Source organism: Pseudonaja textilis, chromosome 1 (assembly GCF_049901715.1).
Source record: "Pseudonaja textilis isolate UNSWEBS1 chromosome 1, rPseTex1.2, whole genome shotgun sequence".
In the NCBI taxonomy this organism is placed as follows: Eukaryota; Metazoa; Chordata; class Lepidosauria; order Squamata; family Elapidae; genus Pseudonaja; species Pseudonaja textilis.
Genome location: NC_141990.1, coordinates 73,834,278 through 73,849,793, shown reverse-complemented (window position 1 = coordinate 73,849,793; position 15,516 = coordinate 73,834,278). Strand labels below are relative to the sequence as shown.

At 39.7% G+C, this 15,516-nt stretch overlaps 1 protein-coding gene across 4 annotated transcripts in view; it reads right to left on the bottom strand.

The window, feature by feature from the left end:
- Nucleotides 1-15,516, bottom strand: part of UNC93A (unc-93 homolog A) — a 38,027-nt gene that overhangs the window by 11,776 nt on the left and 10,735 nt on the right. For all 4 annotated transcript variants that reach the window (XM_087938405.1, XM_087938417.1, XM_087938411.1 and 1 more), the window contains 6 exons: nt 12,490-12,671; nt 9,209-9,438; nt 7,015-7,143; nt 4,753-4,964; nt 3,196-3,331; nt 1,617-1,748 (listed from right to left, as the gene is read on the bottom strand). In XM_087938405.1, coding sequence (XP_087794531.1) covers nt 1,617-1,748; nt 3,196-3,331; nt 4,753-4,964; nt 7,015-7,143; nt 9,209-9,438; nt 12,490-12,671 — 1,021 coding nt within the window. The remainder of the gene's footprint in view (nt 1-1,616; nt 1,749-3,195; nt 3,332-4,752; nt 4,965-7,014; nt 7,144-9,208; nt 9,439-12,489; nt 12,672-15,516) is intronic.

Below are 15,516 nucleotides of genomic sequence, written 5' to 3'. Positions count from 1 at the left end.
TCCTATAGAACCTGATGTACAATCTAAGAACTTAAGTTTTATTCTTAGATTGATGTTGGGATGTCTCCCAGAAATGAAAAAGAAAATATGTAAGGTTTTTTTTTAAATAGCCCAGACGCTGCTAAGCAAAATAATCCCACAAAGAGAACTTCATAAATACACACAAATCATCTCTCTTCCCCGCTCCCTTTATCCTTTACAATAAATTCTTTAAGATGTTTTCTACTCGACAGTTTATTTTATAAACTGTTAATTCTTCATATGTAACATTTTATTTAATTATATTAAGACATGCACATTTATGCAAATAGTAATTTTAAATACGTTCTGGTTTTAAGCTGCCTCCCTTTAAAAAAGTTTGTTTAGTAGGTACACTATAAACAGAGGTGGTATTCAGCAGGTTCTGACCAGTTCTGGAGAACTGGTAGCGGAATAAACAACCATAAGGATGCCCTTAAGTTATCTATGTGATGATTTGGAGCAGTATATATAATTTGCCATTGTTTTCTTCAGAGCTTCACCTTACTTTAAAAAAAGTTCTGCCCAACCTACAATTCTGGGAATCCCAGGCAATTTGTCTCTAATTATTAATCAGGTTTAATCTTTCTTAGCTTCTGAGATCAGCTAAGGTCTGCTGGATACTATTTGTCAATGTGAATGATAAATAAAAATAAATCTTCATCCATAGCTTTCAAACTGGTTGTAAAAATTAACAGAAGTAAAATAGGCTGTTAAGTTACACACATTATAATACTTTGCCAATGATCTTTCTTAATTTTCTTGTTCTTTCCCTCTCCTTTTGTAGTGTTAGTTTAGTAATTTGAGCTTACCATTTCTCAGAATTGGAAAGGCAAACAGAAACACACAAAGGTCTTTGAATGAAACCTAAACAAGTCTGGTTGCCGGGTGGTGCAGAACTTCAAGGTGGCAAACAGTAAAAAAAAACACCTCCTTCAAAGGGTCTTACTTAGGTTGACTGATGCCAGGCCGCTCCCTGGCAGTGAAATTCTAGATGGGGTATGCAGAATACATTGCCTCTTAAGATAAATGTATTAAGTGTTGCTAAGTTTTAACAATCCTCAGGGATCAAATAATTTTATGGGCTTGGGATGAAGTTTACTCAGTTCATTATTTTAAAGGGAACTGACGTATCCAACACTCTGATAATCCAAACTGCAATATGAAATTTTTCAGATTTCCACCCCCGCTTTTTTAGAATTTTACAATATATTTTTTTCCTTCTGAAATGGAAAAGATGAAAAAAAAGCATGCTCTGTAAAAAGCATTGCATTAAAAGGCACGTATTAAGGGAAAATGCAACTATGTATGTTCAAGAAATTGTATACATTTTTATGGACCCAGAAATGTAGGTGGATGTTCCTGCAGATTTTTTTTTAAATCATCAAATTTGCATAGAAATAGAGTGTTAATCATTATGCACAGAAGGACAGGCCTAAATGGCCACCCACGAACATCACATAGATCAATCCAACAGTTCATGGTGAGGAGGCCCTTTCCAGTAAGGCTAATATAGTTGCTGTTTTTAATCTCCTTCGCATAAAGCCTACAGTCCCATTTCATTTTTCTGCTGGCCTTCTCTCACTATAAATGCTTACCATTGGTTAGTGTTTGCAAGATAGCATCTGCTACACCCCAGATGGCAGGTATTATAAAAAATAGGGCAAGTTGGTTTGAGTGAGGTTTCCAGAGCAATAGCGCTATTATGCAGCTGAGATAGAGAATGGCACCTGTTGAATGAGGCAAAGATCATGAGAAAACAGTAAAGCACATTCCAATTCACACTTCATGAATTTAAGAACTGCTTGGCTTTGTAGGACCCAAAATGCATCTTACCTACAGCTTCCTTTTTAGCACCCAGTAAACTCTGGAAGAAAGAAGTAGGATTGGTCCAGACAAGAAAACAATGAAGGTCACATTTCTCAACCTTGGCAGCTATATTTTCTATTGCCAAAAAGGGCAGGACTAGGACCAGTGGATTAAAACTAAGGGAGGTGGCTTAAACTAGACATTAGGAAGACTCTCTTGATTGTATGAAGTATTAGGCAGTAGAAAAGGCTGCCACATTATGTGGCAAGTTCTCATTTGCTAAAGGTTTTCCACACAAGGTGGATGATCATCTACTAGATATATGGTAGGAAGGGGTGTCAAACTCATGGCCTGTGGGCCAGATGTGTCATGTGCTGGCCACCCTTACCCCTGATTTAGCAAAAGGGAAAAAAGTTGCGACATGTCATGTAATAACTATGTGACGCCACGAGTTTGACACCCCTGCTGTTGGGAATCTTGCACTGAGCCAGATGCTGGTCTGCATCACCTCTATGGTATCTTCCTCTCTATAGTTCTATGATATATATCCATATGCTCTATGATATGTGGAGAACAAGTACTCCATATATCACTTGACCTCTCTCATTCAGGCATCCTTTTCTCAAGCTGCCATATTAGCCTCTAAAAAGATGCTGCTGCTGTAATATGCCTTTAAAGCAGCAGCCTCCTTTTCCCAAGGCTATTCCAATGAATAGCAAAATAGGCACATTTGTGTAAGATCTAAAGCAATTGTTCCAAAACATTTTCAAAGTATGCACAGCCCTTCGACTAGGGGTGTCATACTCGCAGCCCACAGATGAGTCACATGCTGGCCCTGTCCCCGCCCAGTTTAGCGAAGGGGAAAAAAAGTCTCGATACATCATGTGATGCTGCCATGACAACGTGAGTTTGACATCCCTGCCTAAGACCATTTTTTTGGTAAAAAAAAAAATACTACCTATATAAATATGTTATAAAAAGAGTACCAGACTTGATATGAGGTCATATATTGAAATTAATAAGCTGGATCAAAATTTCATGAAGCCCATAGATCAGGTGATTTCCAGAACATCTTCTCCAAGTTGGAAACCTTCCGCTCCTTTACCTACAGCCGTTTTTCTGAGAACTCTTGGAATTACAGTGAATTAGAATTCTGGTACCCTTGGAGAATTTTTCCATAAAGTTACCGATTCAGCAAATATATTTATATAACTATGAGGACTGTTGCTTTGTCATCTTGCTAGTGATGGAAAGTTCTCTAGATTATGTTCTTGCACAATTGCTCAACTTGTATCCTATTCCTCAAAGCTCAAGCCAAATCCACCCAGGCCATCCCAGTAGACAAGCACCCAGTTAGCCTTTACCTACCCAATGTAAAGAGAACCTTTCTACCGGTGAATTGGTAAATCTTGCCAAACAGCAAGGAGGCAAGTGAATTTGTAGCTGAAAAGCAGATCATCACATATCCAACAAAGTTTATCCCAAGAGCACAGGTCACATAGGACTGGAAAGGAAGGGAGAAAGAGCAAGGTGCCCATGGTTATTTTGTTATACAGAGCAACAGCTTCAATTTTCTTCTTTGCTGGTGCTGAATATTCATGCAACACCTACATGATCAATAAGGCACTATTCTCTGTCTGCTATCGAGCCTTTAAATGCTGTGTGCAGCTGCTGTGCAATATGGGTAGACAGCTAGAACTTTGATCAGTTACTGCAGCTGTTCTTAAACACAAAAACAAGTGAAAACTGGACCTGGAGTTGAAAAGACATAAACTACTCATTCTCAAAGTAGTATCCTCCAGGTGTGTTGTAATTGCTTGATAGCCTATCCCTTTGGCTTCTGCCTGTTCCAGCAATCTAACAGAGGTAACATGTTCAGGGTCTCCTTGATGAAACGGTGTCATCTGGTAGGTTCTGGGAAGTGTGTCTTCTCTCTCATGGTGCCTGCCTTACGGAACAGCCTCACCCTGGACAGACCCACCCCTTTTAGCTTTCTGGAAGGTTGTAAAGACTTGGCTTTCCCCACCAGCATTGGAACTGGATACTAATGGAACTCTGGCATTTGTATGTGTAACATGTTGACAATGAGGTTTTTTTAATATAGGTGCCTCAACTTGTTTTTTTAATTGTTCTATATTAAGTCTTCATGTTTGTTCAGTACTCAGGATTCCACCGGTGGCCATATAAATGTAATTAAAAAATAAAATAAAAATAAAACCAGTCATTTCAACACACTGGAATTCTTAGCAAAGATGGAATTCTTTGGACATACTGACGTGGAGTTCTGAAAGTTTTAATTCTGATGCAACTGGAATATAAAATCCTGGCTATGCTTCTGAGCTTGGAGTACTACATGCATCAAGGGTTCTGCCTCCTCACTATATTGTTAATGGGACAGATGTCTTGTTTTTGTATGTACTCAAATGTTTTAATATCTTTTACTGTTTTAACATTTTTAATTGGTTTTACTGTTCTATGACGTTTTTCAAATTTTAATTGTAATGTGTTTTGAATTGTGAGCTGCCCAGAGTTGTTTGCTGAGATGGGCAAACAATGAATGAATGAATGAATGAATGAGTGAATGAATGAATGAGTGAATGAATGAATCTGTCTATCTATCTATCTATCTATCTATCTATCTATCTATCTATCTATCTATCTATCTATCTATCTATCTATCTATCTATCCATCCATCCATCCATCCATCCATCCATCCATCCACCCACCCACCCACCCACCCACCCACCCATCCATCCATCCATCCATCCATCCATCCATCCATCCATCCATCCATCCATCTATCTATCTATCTATCTATCTATCTATCTATCTATCCCTTAAGACAGAGTCTATGCTGGGTATTCTGCTCCTTTTTCACTTAGCACCTGAAATAGATGTAGATAAAGCTATATTTTATAACCTACCTTATTATAGTCACCAGCCAAGAATCCTTGCTCAAGTCCACTATACATAGTCAAGGGTATCAAGAGACACTGGCGTTTATCTTTAAGATGTTGAAATGTTTCCAGAAAATTGGATTTAAAGGGTGACACAGACCTTTCTTCACTCTCTGCTTGGTTGGTTGAGATTTGATCCAGAAATATAGACACTAGCAACACAGCTAGAATCTCACTAGCTGAGAAATGAAAGGAAGTTTTTGAATTAACAGGGTATATTATTGTGTTTGGAAAAATTGATGTTTAATAATAAAGTCATATTTCTTGGCTTATTAAGTGCTACTAATTTCAATGAGCAATACTTTTGGGGCATCCTTTTTTCACAATTCTTTTTGCTCAGCCGTGATGTTTGTGTTATGACAGCTAGCAGGAAAAACAACAACCCCACAATCCGCTGTTGCTTAAAACATTTGTTACCATTCCAGGTCAAATCAAAGGTTTTACTGAGATTAGTATCACATATTTGTCAATATTGCTTCTACTCCAGGTGAGCATATTTTTTGAGCCATTTCCTTGCAATGATAGTATTTTCTGAATTACGTGTGAAGGGACATTATGCTAAAAGCGCAAATGTTAATTTATATTATATTATATTGATGGAAGTTGAAGTAAATTCAATGCAATCAAATGGATTGAATATAAGAATTGAAATGATCTACAAAATATTCAGAATTTGGTAAGATTTACCATTTCTCTGTTCATATTTTGAATGGAAAACGTTATCTTCAGAGTCAAAGCATGGCATATCAACATTTTGATCCCTAATATTTGAAATTTGAAAATATTCGACTCAGTGATTTGGGGGTGTAGCCCTCTCCCTTATCACAGGCTGTGGATCTCACAACATAGGAATAAAAATACCCCAATCCATGCTGCATTAACTACAGTTAAATTGAATCATATTGTATGCTAACCAAGAAATAGCATTAACATTTAATAATTATATACTAGTGGTTTCAAATTGTTTGCTGAGGAACAAAGCTTATCCAGGATTTACCAGGAAGATCAACCATTTGGAATAACCTTCTGAAAATGCACATTTATATTTTATTTTAGTTGCAATGAACACCCAGGTGAGAAGTTGGTTTGTATTATAGCTTTATCGAAACCTAATGGAATCTGTGCACAGCTGTCCCTTGTAATGAGCCACTGGAAAGCAAAGGTAGGAATGTCATTCTAGATTAACTCTGTGTACCATTGCTGGCTAGCCAATCCTCCTAGACTTAAAAAAATATCAGAGGTCTTCATATTGTAATTAAACTATCAAACATTCCTATACCCTATGGATATTCTTCTTGAACTGTTGGTTTTCCAGCATTCTTCCAACTTGTTCCACTTACTGACTTAGAACATGAAATAATAGAGTTGGAAGAGACTTCAGAGGTCATCTAGTCCAATCCCCTGCTTGAGCAGGAGACCCTATACCATTTCAAATAAATGGTTGGACTTGGCCTATAGCTTTTACTTATAGACTTGGTCCATAGCAGGGGTCCCCAAACTTGGCAACTTTAAGACTTGTGGACTTCAACTCCCAGAATTCTCCAGCCAGCATAGCATAGCATAGCATAGCTAGCTGGAAAATTCTGGGAGTTGAAGTCCACAAAGTTGCCAAGTTTGGAGACCTCAGGTCCAGAGGTGGTATTCAGCAGGTTCTGACCAGTTCTGGAGAACTAGTAAGTGGAAATTTTGACTAGTTTGGAAAATTGGCAAATGACTGGAGATTTTACAGTATCCTTTCCCTGCCAACGAACGAATGAACGAATGAATGAAAAAACTCAAGAGAATATCATAGACCCCACGGATATTCCTTGGATTAGAAATAAAAACCCCAAGGAAGTTTAAATTTCTTATCGAGGACAGGGGTGTCAAACTTGATTTCATTGAGGGACACACCAGGGTTGTGTTTGACCTCAGGGTGCCAGGGTGGGCGTGACCAACTTAATATCACTTGTATCGGGGGTGCCTGTGGTGGTCTGAGTGCTCTGCTGGCGAAAACAGGCTCTTGAGCTCCATTTTGGCTGCAATGGCATCCTGGATGCCACCCTGGCACCCCGAGGTCAAACACAACCCTGTCCTAGATAATCTCCCATCAAAGCACTACCTAAACCAAGAACTTAACTTTAGTAAGGTCCAGCATTATATAACTTTAAAATGTGCTCTGACACATTATACATACAAATTATGCACACTTTCCTTCATCAGATGGCAAAGATGCTGGACAGGGCTTACCTGTGTAGATTCCCATCAAAGTATAGATCAAAGTATTAGATGATCCTTTTGACATCACAGTCCTATCTGTGGTGTTTCCTTTGCAGCTGCCTGTACCACAGCACAACAGATCTGCTTCTGTGAGATTCGCTAATATATTAAAAACATAAAAAGGAAATTAATGGTCAAAATACAGACAAAAATGAAGGGTATATATGCAAATGAAGGCCAAATATACAATCCACTTGTGATTTTTTTGTCATCAGCTTTCAAGCTTTGTTTCAAAGAAATTTAAACTTCCTTGGGGTTTTTATTTCTAATCCAAGGAATATCCGTGGGGTCTATGATATTCTCTTGAGTTTTTTCATTCATTCGTTCATTTGATTTCTATAGCCACCTATCCCAGTCAAAGACTCTGGGTGGCTTACAATTCAAAAAAGTATATTACAATTAAAATACTAAAAACATTTTTAAAAATCCAGAATAAATATACATAGGAGCAAGATATTGGGTCTATTAGTAATACAGCCCGGAAACTGGGGCATTGACACCTTGAGCACCCCAGGCATGAGAACGTAGCCAGGTTTTTAGGTCCTTATGAAAGGCTAACAGGGTTAGGGGCAAGGGATGCAAATATTTTTACTACCGGTTCTGTGGGTGTGGCTAGGTGGGAGTGGCCATATGACTGGGTGCAGTGGCGAGATTCAATTTTTCCTACTACTGGTTCTGTGGGCGTGGCTTGGCATGGCTTGGTGGGCGTGGCAGGGGAAGAATACTGCAAAGTGTCAATTCCCACCCCACCCCACTAACCTGCATTCCAGCTCCGTTTTCCTGTGCAGGGCAACAAAAGAAGACCCAGCTGATCAGCTGTAACTCAGGAGGCAGAGAATAGATGGGGGCGGGTGGTATTTCTCCAAAGTTCTCCGAACTTCCCAAAATTTCCACTACCAATTCTCCCAAAATGGTCAGAACCTGCTGAATACCACCTCTGACTGGGTGGACGTGGCTTCTTTTTTTTTGCAGCATCCCCCCCCCCCGCACTCCATTTTTTTGCCTCCTGGGCCTCAGGGAAGCCTCGTGGGAGTCCATTTTTGCTCCCAGGAGGCAAAAAACGGAGCACAGAGGGGGGCACACAGAACCCCCCCACACTCTGTTTTTTTTGCCTCCTGGGCCTCAGGGAAGCCTCCTGGGCGAAGCAGTAAGACAGCGAGCGGGATCTCGGGACAGCTGATTGTAGGGAGGGGGAAAAAAAGAAATACTGGTTCGGTCAAACCAGTAGGTTTTTTTTTTACTATCGGTTCGGGCCAAACAATAGCATTTTTTATTACCGGTTCGCCTGAACCAAGCCAAACTGGTAGAATACCACCACTGGTTGGGGGCCATTCTAATCCCCTGTTCACTCTATTGTAAGAAATGAATTCCTATGGAACCTTTCTTGTGCATTCTTGCTGCAAAGTCCTTCTCTCTAAATTTCTTTCCGTGGCCAGAAGTTCAAGCAATTATATCAAGAACTTGCTAATGGGTTGATGTACATGATAAAATAGAACAATTATTTGTGATTCCTCCTCCCCCAAAAAAAATAACTGTGCCTTTGAGATGAATATGATCTTTTGAAACATTCAAGAGTATCACTAATAGTTTCTGATTTGTTCCTAATAGTAATGCTTGGTCAATTAGGGAATTTTATCCATTATGAATACAACTTTGTCAAATTGCCTCATTAGCAGTGATTTTAATTAGTAACATTCAGTCCCAAACAATTTCTTAAAAGAACCGACTACTTTTCTAGTCCATCTAGCTTCTATTATCCTTATATTAAAGGGTTAATTCAAACTTCAAATAAAAACAATTAAAACATAGAATATAAACCCATAGACCCATAGATTCTTTAGTGTAAATGCTAGAAACATTACTTGTTAGAGTCAGCCTGGTACTTAGTCAGATGATTAGTAAAACTAGTGCAAAATTGCATGGGATTATTGAATATGCTAAACCAAAATCAAGCAAATTATGTTCCAATTTAGGGCAATATATGAACTATATCTGGAATCAGTAATTTGCAAGCCCAAGAGGCAGAGTAAGAGAACAAAGGTTGGCTGTAATACTGGACAAGAATTTTTAAAGCCTTAAAACATTTCCTTCCTCACTATATTGTTTACAAATAATATAAGCTTCCTATGTCTTCTGTCCTACATGTCTACTTAAACATAATTACCTTTATTAGGAGTCTGGTCAAAGACCAGAGATGCTATTAGATTCCCCCAGACTCCAGAGGATCGATATATTAAAAAGAAGAGTCCAAAATACTGGGTAACTATATATTTTCCAATTTTGTCCACTTTCTGAGCATATAAATTGCCAGCCGTGGTAAGATAAGTGCACTTTGCTGACCAGAGGGGGGCTGCTCCCAGCCCTAAGATCACAGATGTGGGGATGAGTGTGAACCTGCCAAAAACATGTAATTTGGTTATTTTTAATGAAACAAAGCATAATCCCAAAATACTTCAGAGAAATTTATTGTTTGTACTCCCTCTGCAAGAACAAAAACAGAATGCAAGGGAGGCAAATAATGATTCATGTGTTACAGAGTTGCATAAGAAGCCATGATACAAGTACAGAATTAAAGCATCACCAACAGGATTGCAATGTGAGAAAAGGAGGCAATGGCAAACCACTTCCAAAAAACTTCGCGAAGGAAACTGCAGGCAATTGCTAGCAGTCCAAAACTGACTTAAAGGCACACAAATACACACATTTTGTATGCCCTCCCTTATTTCCGAGAGTTCAAGGCAGTTTATAGACTAGGTCTCTCTTCTTGTTCCTTTTCTTTTAACCCCATGGCAACAATCCTTTGAAATAGGATGAGCTGAGAGAAGATTGTGAGCTATGATTCTGGAATGTTCACATTACAACTACTTGAGTCTGACTGTACAATATAATGAAATACAGGATATCCCAGATGTGTTATGCTACTAGGGATAGATTAATATGCATATAGTCCTCAATTTATGACCTCAAACTTCCACAAACTGGAACCAGAACTTCCTTTGCTATGCTAGGCAGTTGTTAGTGAGTCATGCCCAATTTTATAAACTTCTTTTTGCTGTGAGTATTAAATGAATCACCACGATCAGGCAGTCATTAAGTGAAATCCATCTTCCCCTATTGACTCCTTGTTGGAAGCCAGCTGGGAAGGTCATAAATGGTAATCCCATGACTCTGGGATGCTTGCAGCTATGATTAATACATGTCAGCTGCCAAGCACATAAATTTTGATCACATGACCATGGGAACATTGTGAAGATTATATAGTAAATGCAAGACCTGGTTGCAAGTTACTTTTTTCAACGCTGTCATACCTTTGAACAATCATCAAATGAATGGTTGTAAGTCAAGGACTATGTTTAAGAACACATAAAATAAGCCCTCATGATATCAGAAGAAATAACATTTAGAAAGTTTAACAGTTGAAGTACAACTTATTTATAGCTGTGTAAAGGTACCATGTTTTTTAACATGTGATACTCATGATTCATCTATACACGCTAGAGATTGGTAGAAATTAAAGTACATGGGTTACCTAGCACTCCCCAGGCTAGGGCCCTCTGACTATATTGGGGGGGGTGTCTCATCCCAGATTTTCACTGTTAATCTAGCCAACTTTGATGGAGATTCAAGGAATCTCCAGGATGCTTAATTGCTGGAAGTGTTCAAGAAAAGATTGGACAACCATTTGCTTGGGATAGTATACGGGCCCTATGATTCTATGAGACATCATTTTATTTATTTATTTGATTTGTCAATTGCTTACAAGATAATAGATATAAGTATAAACATGAGTAAGAATACAGGAAATAGGTGCACATAAATGGGGACAATAGGACAGGGACGGGAGGCACGATGGTGCCCTTATGCACGCCCCTTACAGAGCTCTTAGGAATGGGGTGAGGTCAATAGTGGTTAGATTGAGGTTAAAGGAGTGGGGATTAGAGAATGTAACAACAGAGTCAGGTAGTGCATTCCAGGCATTGACCACTCTGTTGCTGAAGTCGTACCAGGTGGATCAAACATTAGCTAAACTTCTCTTTTCCTATCCTTTCCTTTTGAAATGTAATTATAACTCCAGTCGTTAGATGGTGGCTTCTGGTTGGTTTCACTTGGCTCAGGCTTTGTTTGCTAAAGGAGATGTAAATGGTTGCCTCAGCTACAAAAGCAGTTGCTATACACTCTCCAGCATATCTGTTTATTTATTCTGCTTTTTTGTTCATGTTCTAATAGCTCATGAAAAAGAGTGGATGCGAGTGGCTATTTTGTTTTGATGAGAAACCCTTCACTGATATATCAGAGGTGGACTGGTTAAAAAAAAAAGATGAAGACAAAAACAAAACTACAAACCAGAGATCAGCAAAACCATGTTAACCATCTATAGAATGGCCTAAAGCAACAGCTGCAGTTTTACAGATGGAAATTATGGCATACATCCTACCCAAAAGGCTATTCCCTCAAACCCAAAATTAGTTAGACTATTTGATATCTTCTTCGCCCAGTGTCTTATTTTAAGTACATCTGAAAATGGCCTCAGTGTTGGTGAAGAAATGCTCAAAGCTAAGTGAGGCAGAAGAAATAGGAGGAAAAAAAAGGTATTCACCACAAATCTGATGATCTTCTCTTTTCTCCTATTTTTTCCAAGAGCAAGGAACTGCTGTGTGCTTCATTCCCTATTTCCATTGCCAACATGAGCTCTATCCAGATTGAAACTGGTATCATTTTGAGGTCTGGCATGATCACAAATATTTTAAAGCTCTCTCTTACCTTCCCTTCATCTTAGGGAGCCTAAGGCCCCAATTTCATTCTTTAAAAACTCACATACAATGTTGGGTTTTGGCTCTGTTCATTTGCAGATCTTGGCATGTTATAAAAAACTCAGTTCTCATTTTCAAGTCAATAAAAATCACACACCTCTTCTATAGATATCCCTCCGTTCCCCTTCCCAGCTGTTGTTTGCTGATTACTCAAGTATTAGTAATGTTTATAGTCTGAAAACGTTCAGTTTGGTGCTATCATTAGAAACATTTACTTGTCCCCTGTCAAATCCTAAAGTGATTTTCAGTTTTATGTTTAGTGGAGTCCAAACCAACTAATGAACAAATATCCATCTATTTATTATGCATTTTTCAATTTAGTTAGATTCAATTAGATCTTTCAGAAATTATATCTGCCCCCCAAATGTGTAGGAACAGAGCAGGTGGGGGGTGGGGCGGGTGGAGTTAAGTATGTCATAAGTTTGGAGTCCTTGCATTCTCACAAGCATTCCAAGTCCAGCCCCTCCTGAATTCTGTTAACCCTTATCTGGTGCCAATTTATTGTTGAACTTTAGTTAACCAAATACTTCAGGTTGAATAAATATTTTATGCTGCAACCTTATGAATGGTCCTGATTCTTTGTGTCTGACAAAATGCATTGCAAATGTCACAGGTATTAGGAAATTCTTATTACCAGCTGGCATAGAAGTTTCCCAAAGAGAATGTAATATAGCAGCACATAGAGCCGACAATAGTCCACTTGCATCCAAATTTCTTAATGATGACTGATGGGAGAAACATGGAGGACAGGATGAGAGTAGCATAGATCACACTCAGGGAGGCAACTCCCAGGCCTTCTTCAGAGTGGAGGCTGCTCTGTACAGACAAAATGCAACAGAGACACATATTTATAGCAAATACAATAATATACGGTGGACAATGATTAATAGAAAAAGAGGAAGAGACAGTTAAGCCAGAGAAATTTGCCAATGAAACTATGATATCAAACGCAGGACAAATTCACTGTCATCATAAAATGCTGCCTGTACTTATTGTGTCCTGACCTCTGAAGAAATAACAGGCAACAGAGAGAAAGCAGAACTGCTTAACTCATTCTTTGCATCTGTCTTTATGCAAAAAGAAACTATAGCTCAACCCACCAAAAACATAACTGTAAAAGACAGACCAGAAATAAAAGTTAAAATAAGCAAAAAAATAGTTAAGAGAACACCTGTCTGATCTTGATGAAAACAAATCACCGGGGCCTGATGGATTACATCCCAGAGTTTTAAAGGAGCTGGTAGAGGTCATCTCAGAACCATTGCACCATATCTTTCAAAAATCCTGGAGTATCAGGAAACTACCAGAGGACTGGAAAAGAGCTGATGTGGTTCCCATCTTCAAAAAAGGAAAGAAAAACATACCCAGGAAACTATAGACCAATCAGCCTAACATCAGTACCCAGGAAGATACTGGAAAAGATAATTAAAAAACAGATCTGCCAACATCTGGAGACAAGTAAAGTAATAACTAGCAGTCAGCACAGGTTTGTTAAAAACAGATCATGCCAAACCAATCTTATTTCATTCTTCAACACAGTGACTAAATTAGTAGACCAGCAAAATACTGTGGATATAATATATTTAGATTTCAGTAAGGCATTCGATAAAGTAGACCACAACCTACTTCTTAGTAAGCTAGAAAAAAATGGAATAAATAGCACCACCACTAGATGGATTCGCAACTGGCTGGCAAACCAGTATCAACAAGTAGTCCTCAATGGGTCTAAGTCTACATAGAGGGAATTAAGCAGTGGGGTGCCACAAGGTTCTGTCTTAGGCCCAGTATATCTTCATTAACGACTTAGATGGGGGAATAGAAGGGGAACTTACCAAATTTGCAGATGATACTAAGCTGGCAGGAATAGCTAACACCCAAGAAGATAGGCTCAAGATCCAGATGGATCTTGACAGACTAGAAAATTGGGCCATATCTAATAAAAGGAAATTCAATATAGAGAAAAGTAAAGTCCTACACTTAGGCAAGAAAAACCAAAAGTACACATATAGACTGGGTGAAACCAGGCTCAATGGCAGTAACTGTGAGAGGGATCTTGGAGTCTTAGTGGACAACCAGCTAAATATGAACCAGCAGTGTGCAGCCGCCGCCAAAAAAGCTAATGCATTCCTAAGTTGTATTAACAGAGGGATACAGTCAAGATCAAGGTAAGTACTAATACCATTCTATAAAACCTTAATAAGACCACACCTAGAGTACTACATCCAGTTTTGGTCACCACATTATAAAAAAGATGTTGAGACTCTAGAAAAAGTACAGAGAAGAGCAATCAAGATGATTTGGGGACTGGAGGCTAAAACATACAACGAATGGTTGCAGGAACTGGGCTTGGCTAGTCTAGTAAAGAGAACGACCAGGGGAGACATGATAGCAGTCTACCAATATTTCAGGGGCTGCCACAGGGAGGAAGGGGTCAAGCTATTTTCTAAAGCTCCTGTAGGCCAGACAAGGAATAATGTATGGAAACTGAACAAGGAGAGATTTAACCTGGAAACAAGGAGAAACTTTCTGACAGGGAGAACAATCAACCAATGGAACAGCTTGCCCTCGGAAGTTGTGGGACCGCCATCACTTGAGACTTTCAAGAAGAGATTGGACTGCCACTTGTCAGAAATGGTGTAGGGTCCCCTGCTTGGGCGGGGGGTTGGACTAGATGACCTACAAGGTCCTTTCCAACTCTGATTTTCTGTATTATCTGAAATCACAGCATTTGGGTGATGATATCATCAACCCTCCCCCTCCATGTGTTGGGAACCCACAAATTAAGCTCCTATCTTGGGGCACCCAGATTTATCAGTCTTTATTGCATAGAGCAATGAAAATACAGTGTGTCTCTTGCTTTAGAAAGGAACCAAGATTGACCAAGCCATCAACTGCCATCAATTGCCACCAATGACCAATTAAAGGGCTAATAAGTGGTGGGATTCAAAACTTTTTACTACTGGTTCTGTGGGCGTGGCTTGGTGGGCATTGCTAGGTGGGTGTGGCCATGTGACTGAGTGAGCATGGCTTTTGGGGGGCTTTTTTGCAGCCACCCCCCACCCAGTTTTTGGGCCTTCTGGGTCTCAGGCAAGCCTCCTGGGGGGCATTTTTGCTCCCAGGAAGCTTTCCTGGGGCTCAGGTAGAAAAAAATGGAGCCTGGAGAGGGCGCGCAGCATCCCTCTTACTCCTTTTTGGGGCCTTCTGGGTCGCAGGGGAGCCTCCTGGGGGGGTGTTCTTGCTGGCAGAAGGCTCCCCTGGGGCTCAGGAAGGCAAAAAGTGGAGAGGGGAGGCTGTGCCCCTTCCTCTGTTTTTTTTGCCTTTCTGAGCCTCAGGGAATCCAGTAAGACAAGCTACAGGAATCCCAGGACAGCTGATCTTATGAACAGCTGATTGTTGAGAGGGGAAAAAAAAAAGAAATACCTTAAGGGGTGAGTGTCAGGTGGGTAGGGTGAGCAAGCATCGGGTGGGTAGGGAAAGCAAGCCAGCAGTTATCGGGCAACTGGGTTGGGGGTGTGGCCAACCACAACTTACTACCGGTTTGGTGACCCACGCCAAATCCTTGCTACTGGTTCGCCTGAACCGGTGCAATCTGGCTGAATACCACCAATGGGGCTATGATTATCCAAAACTACTCCAGCCTGAGAAAGTTAGGTGGTACATT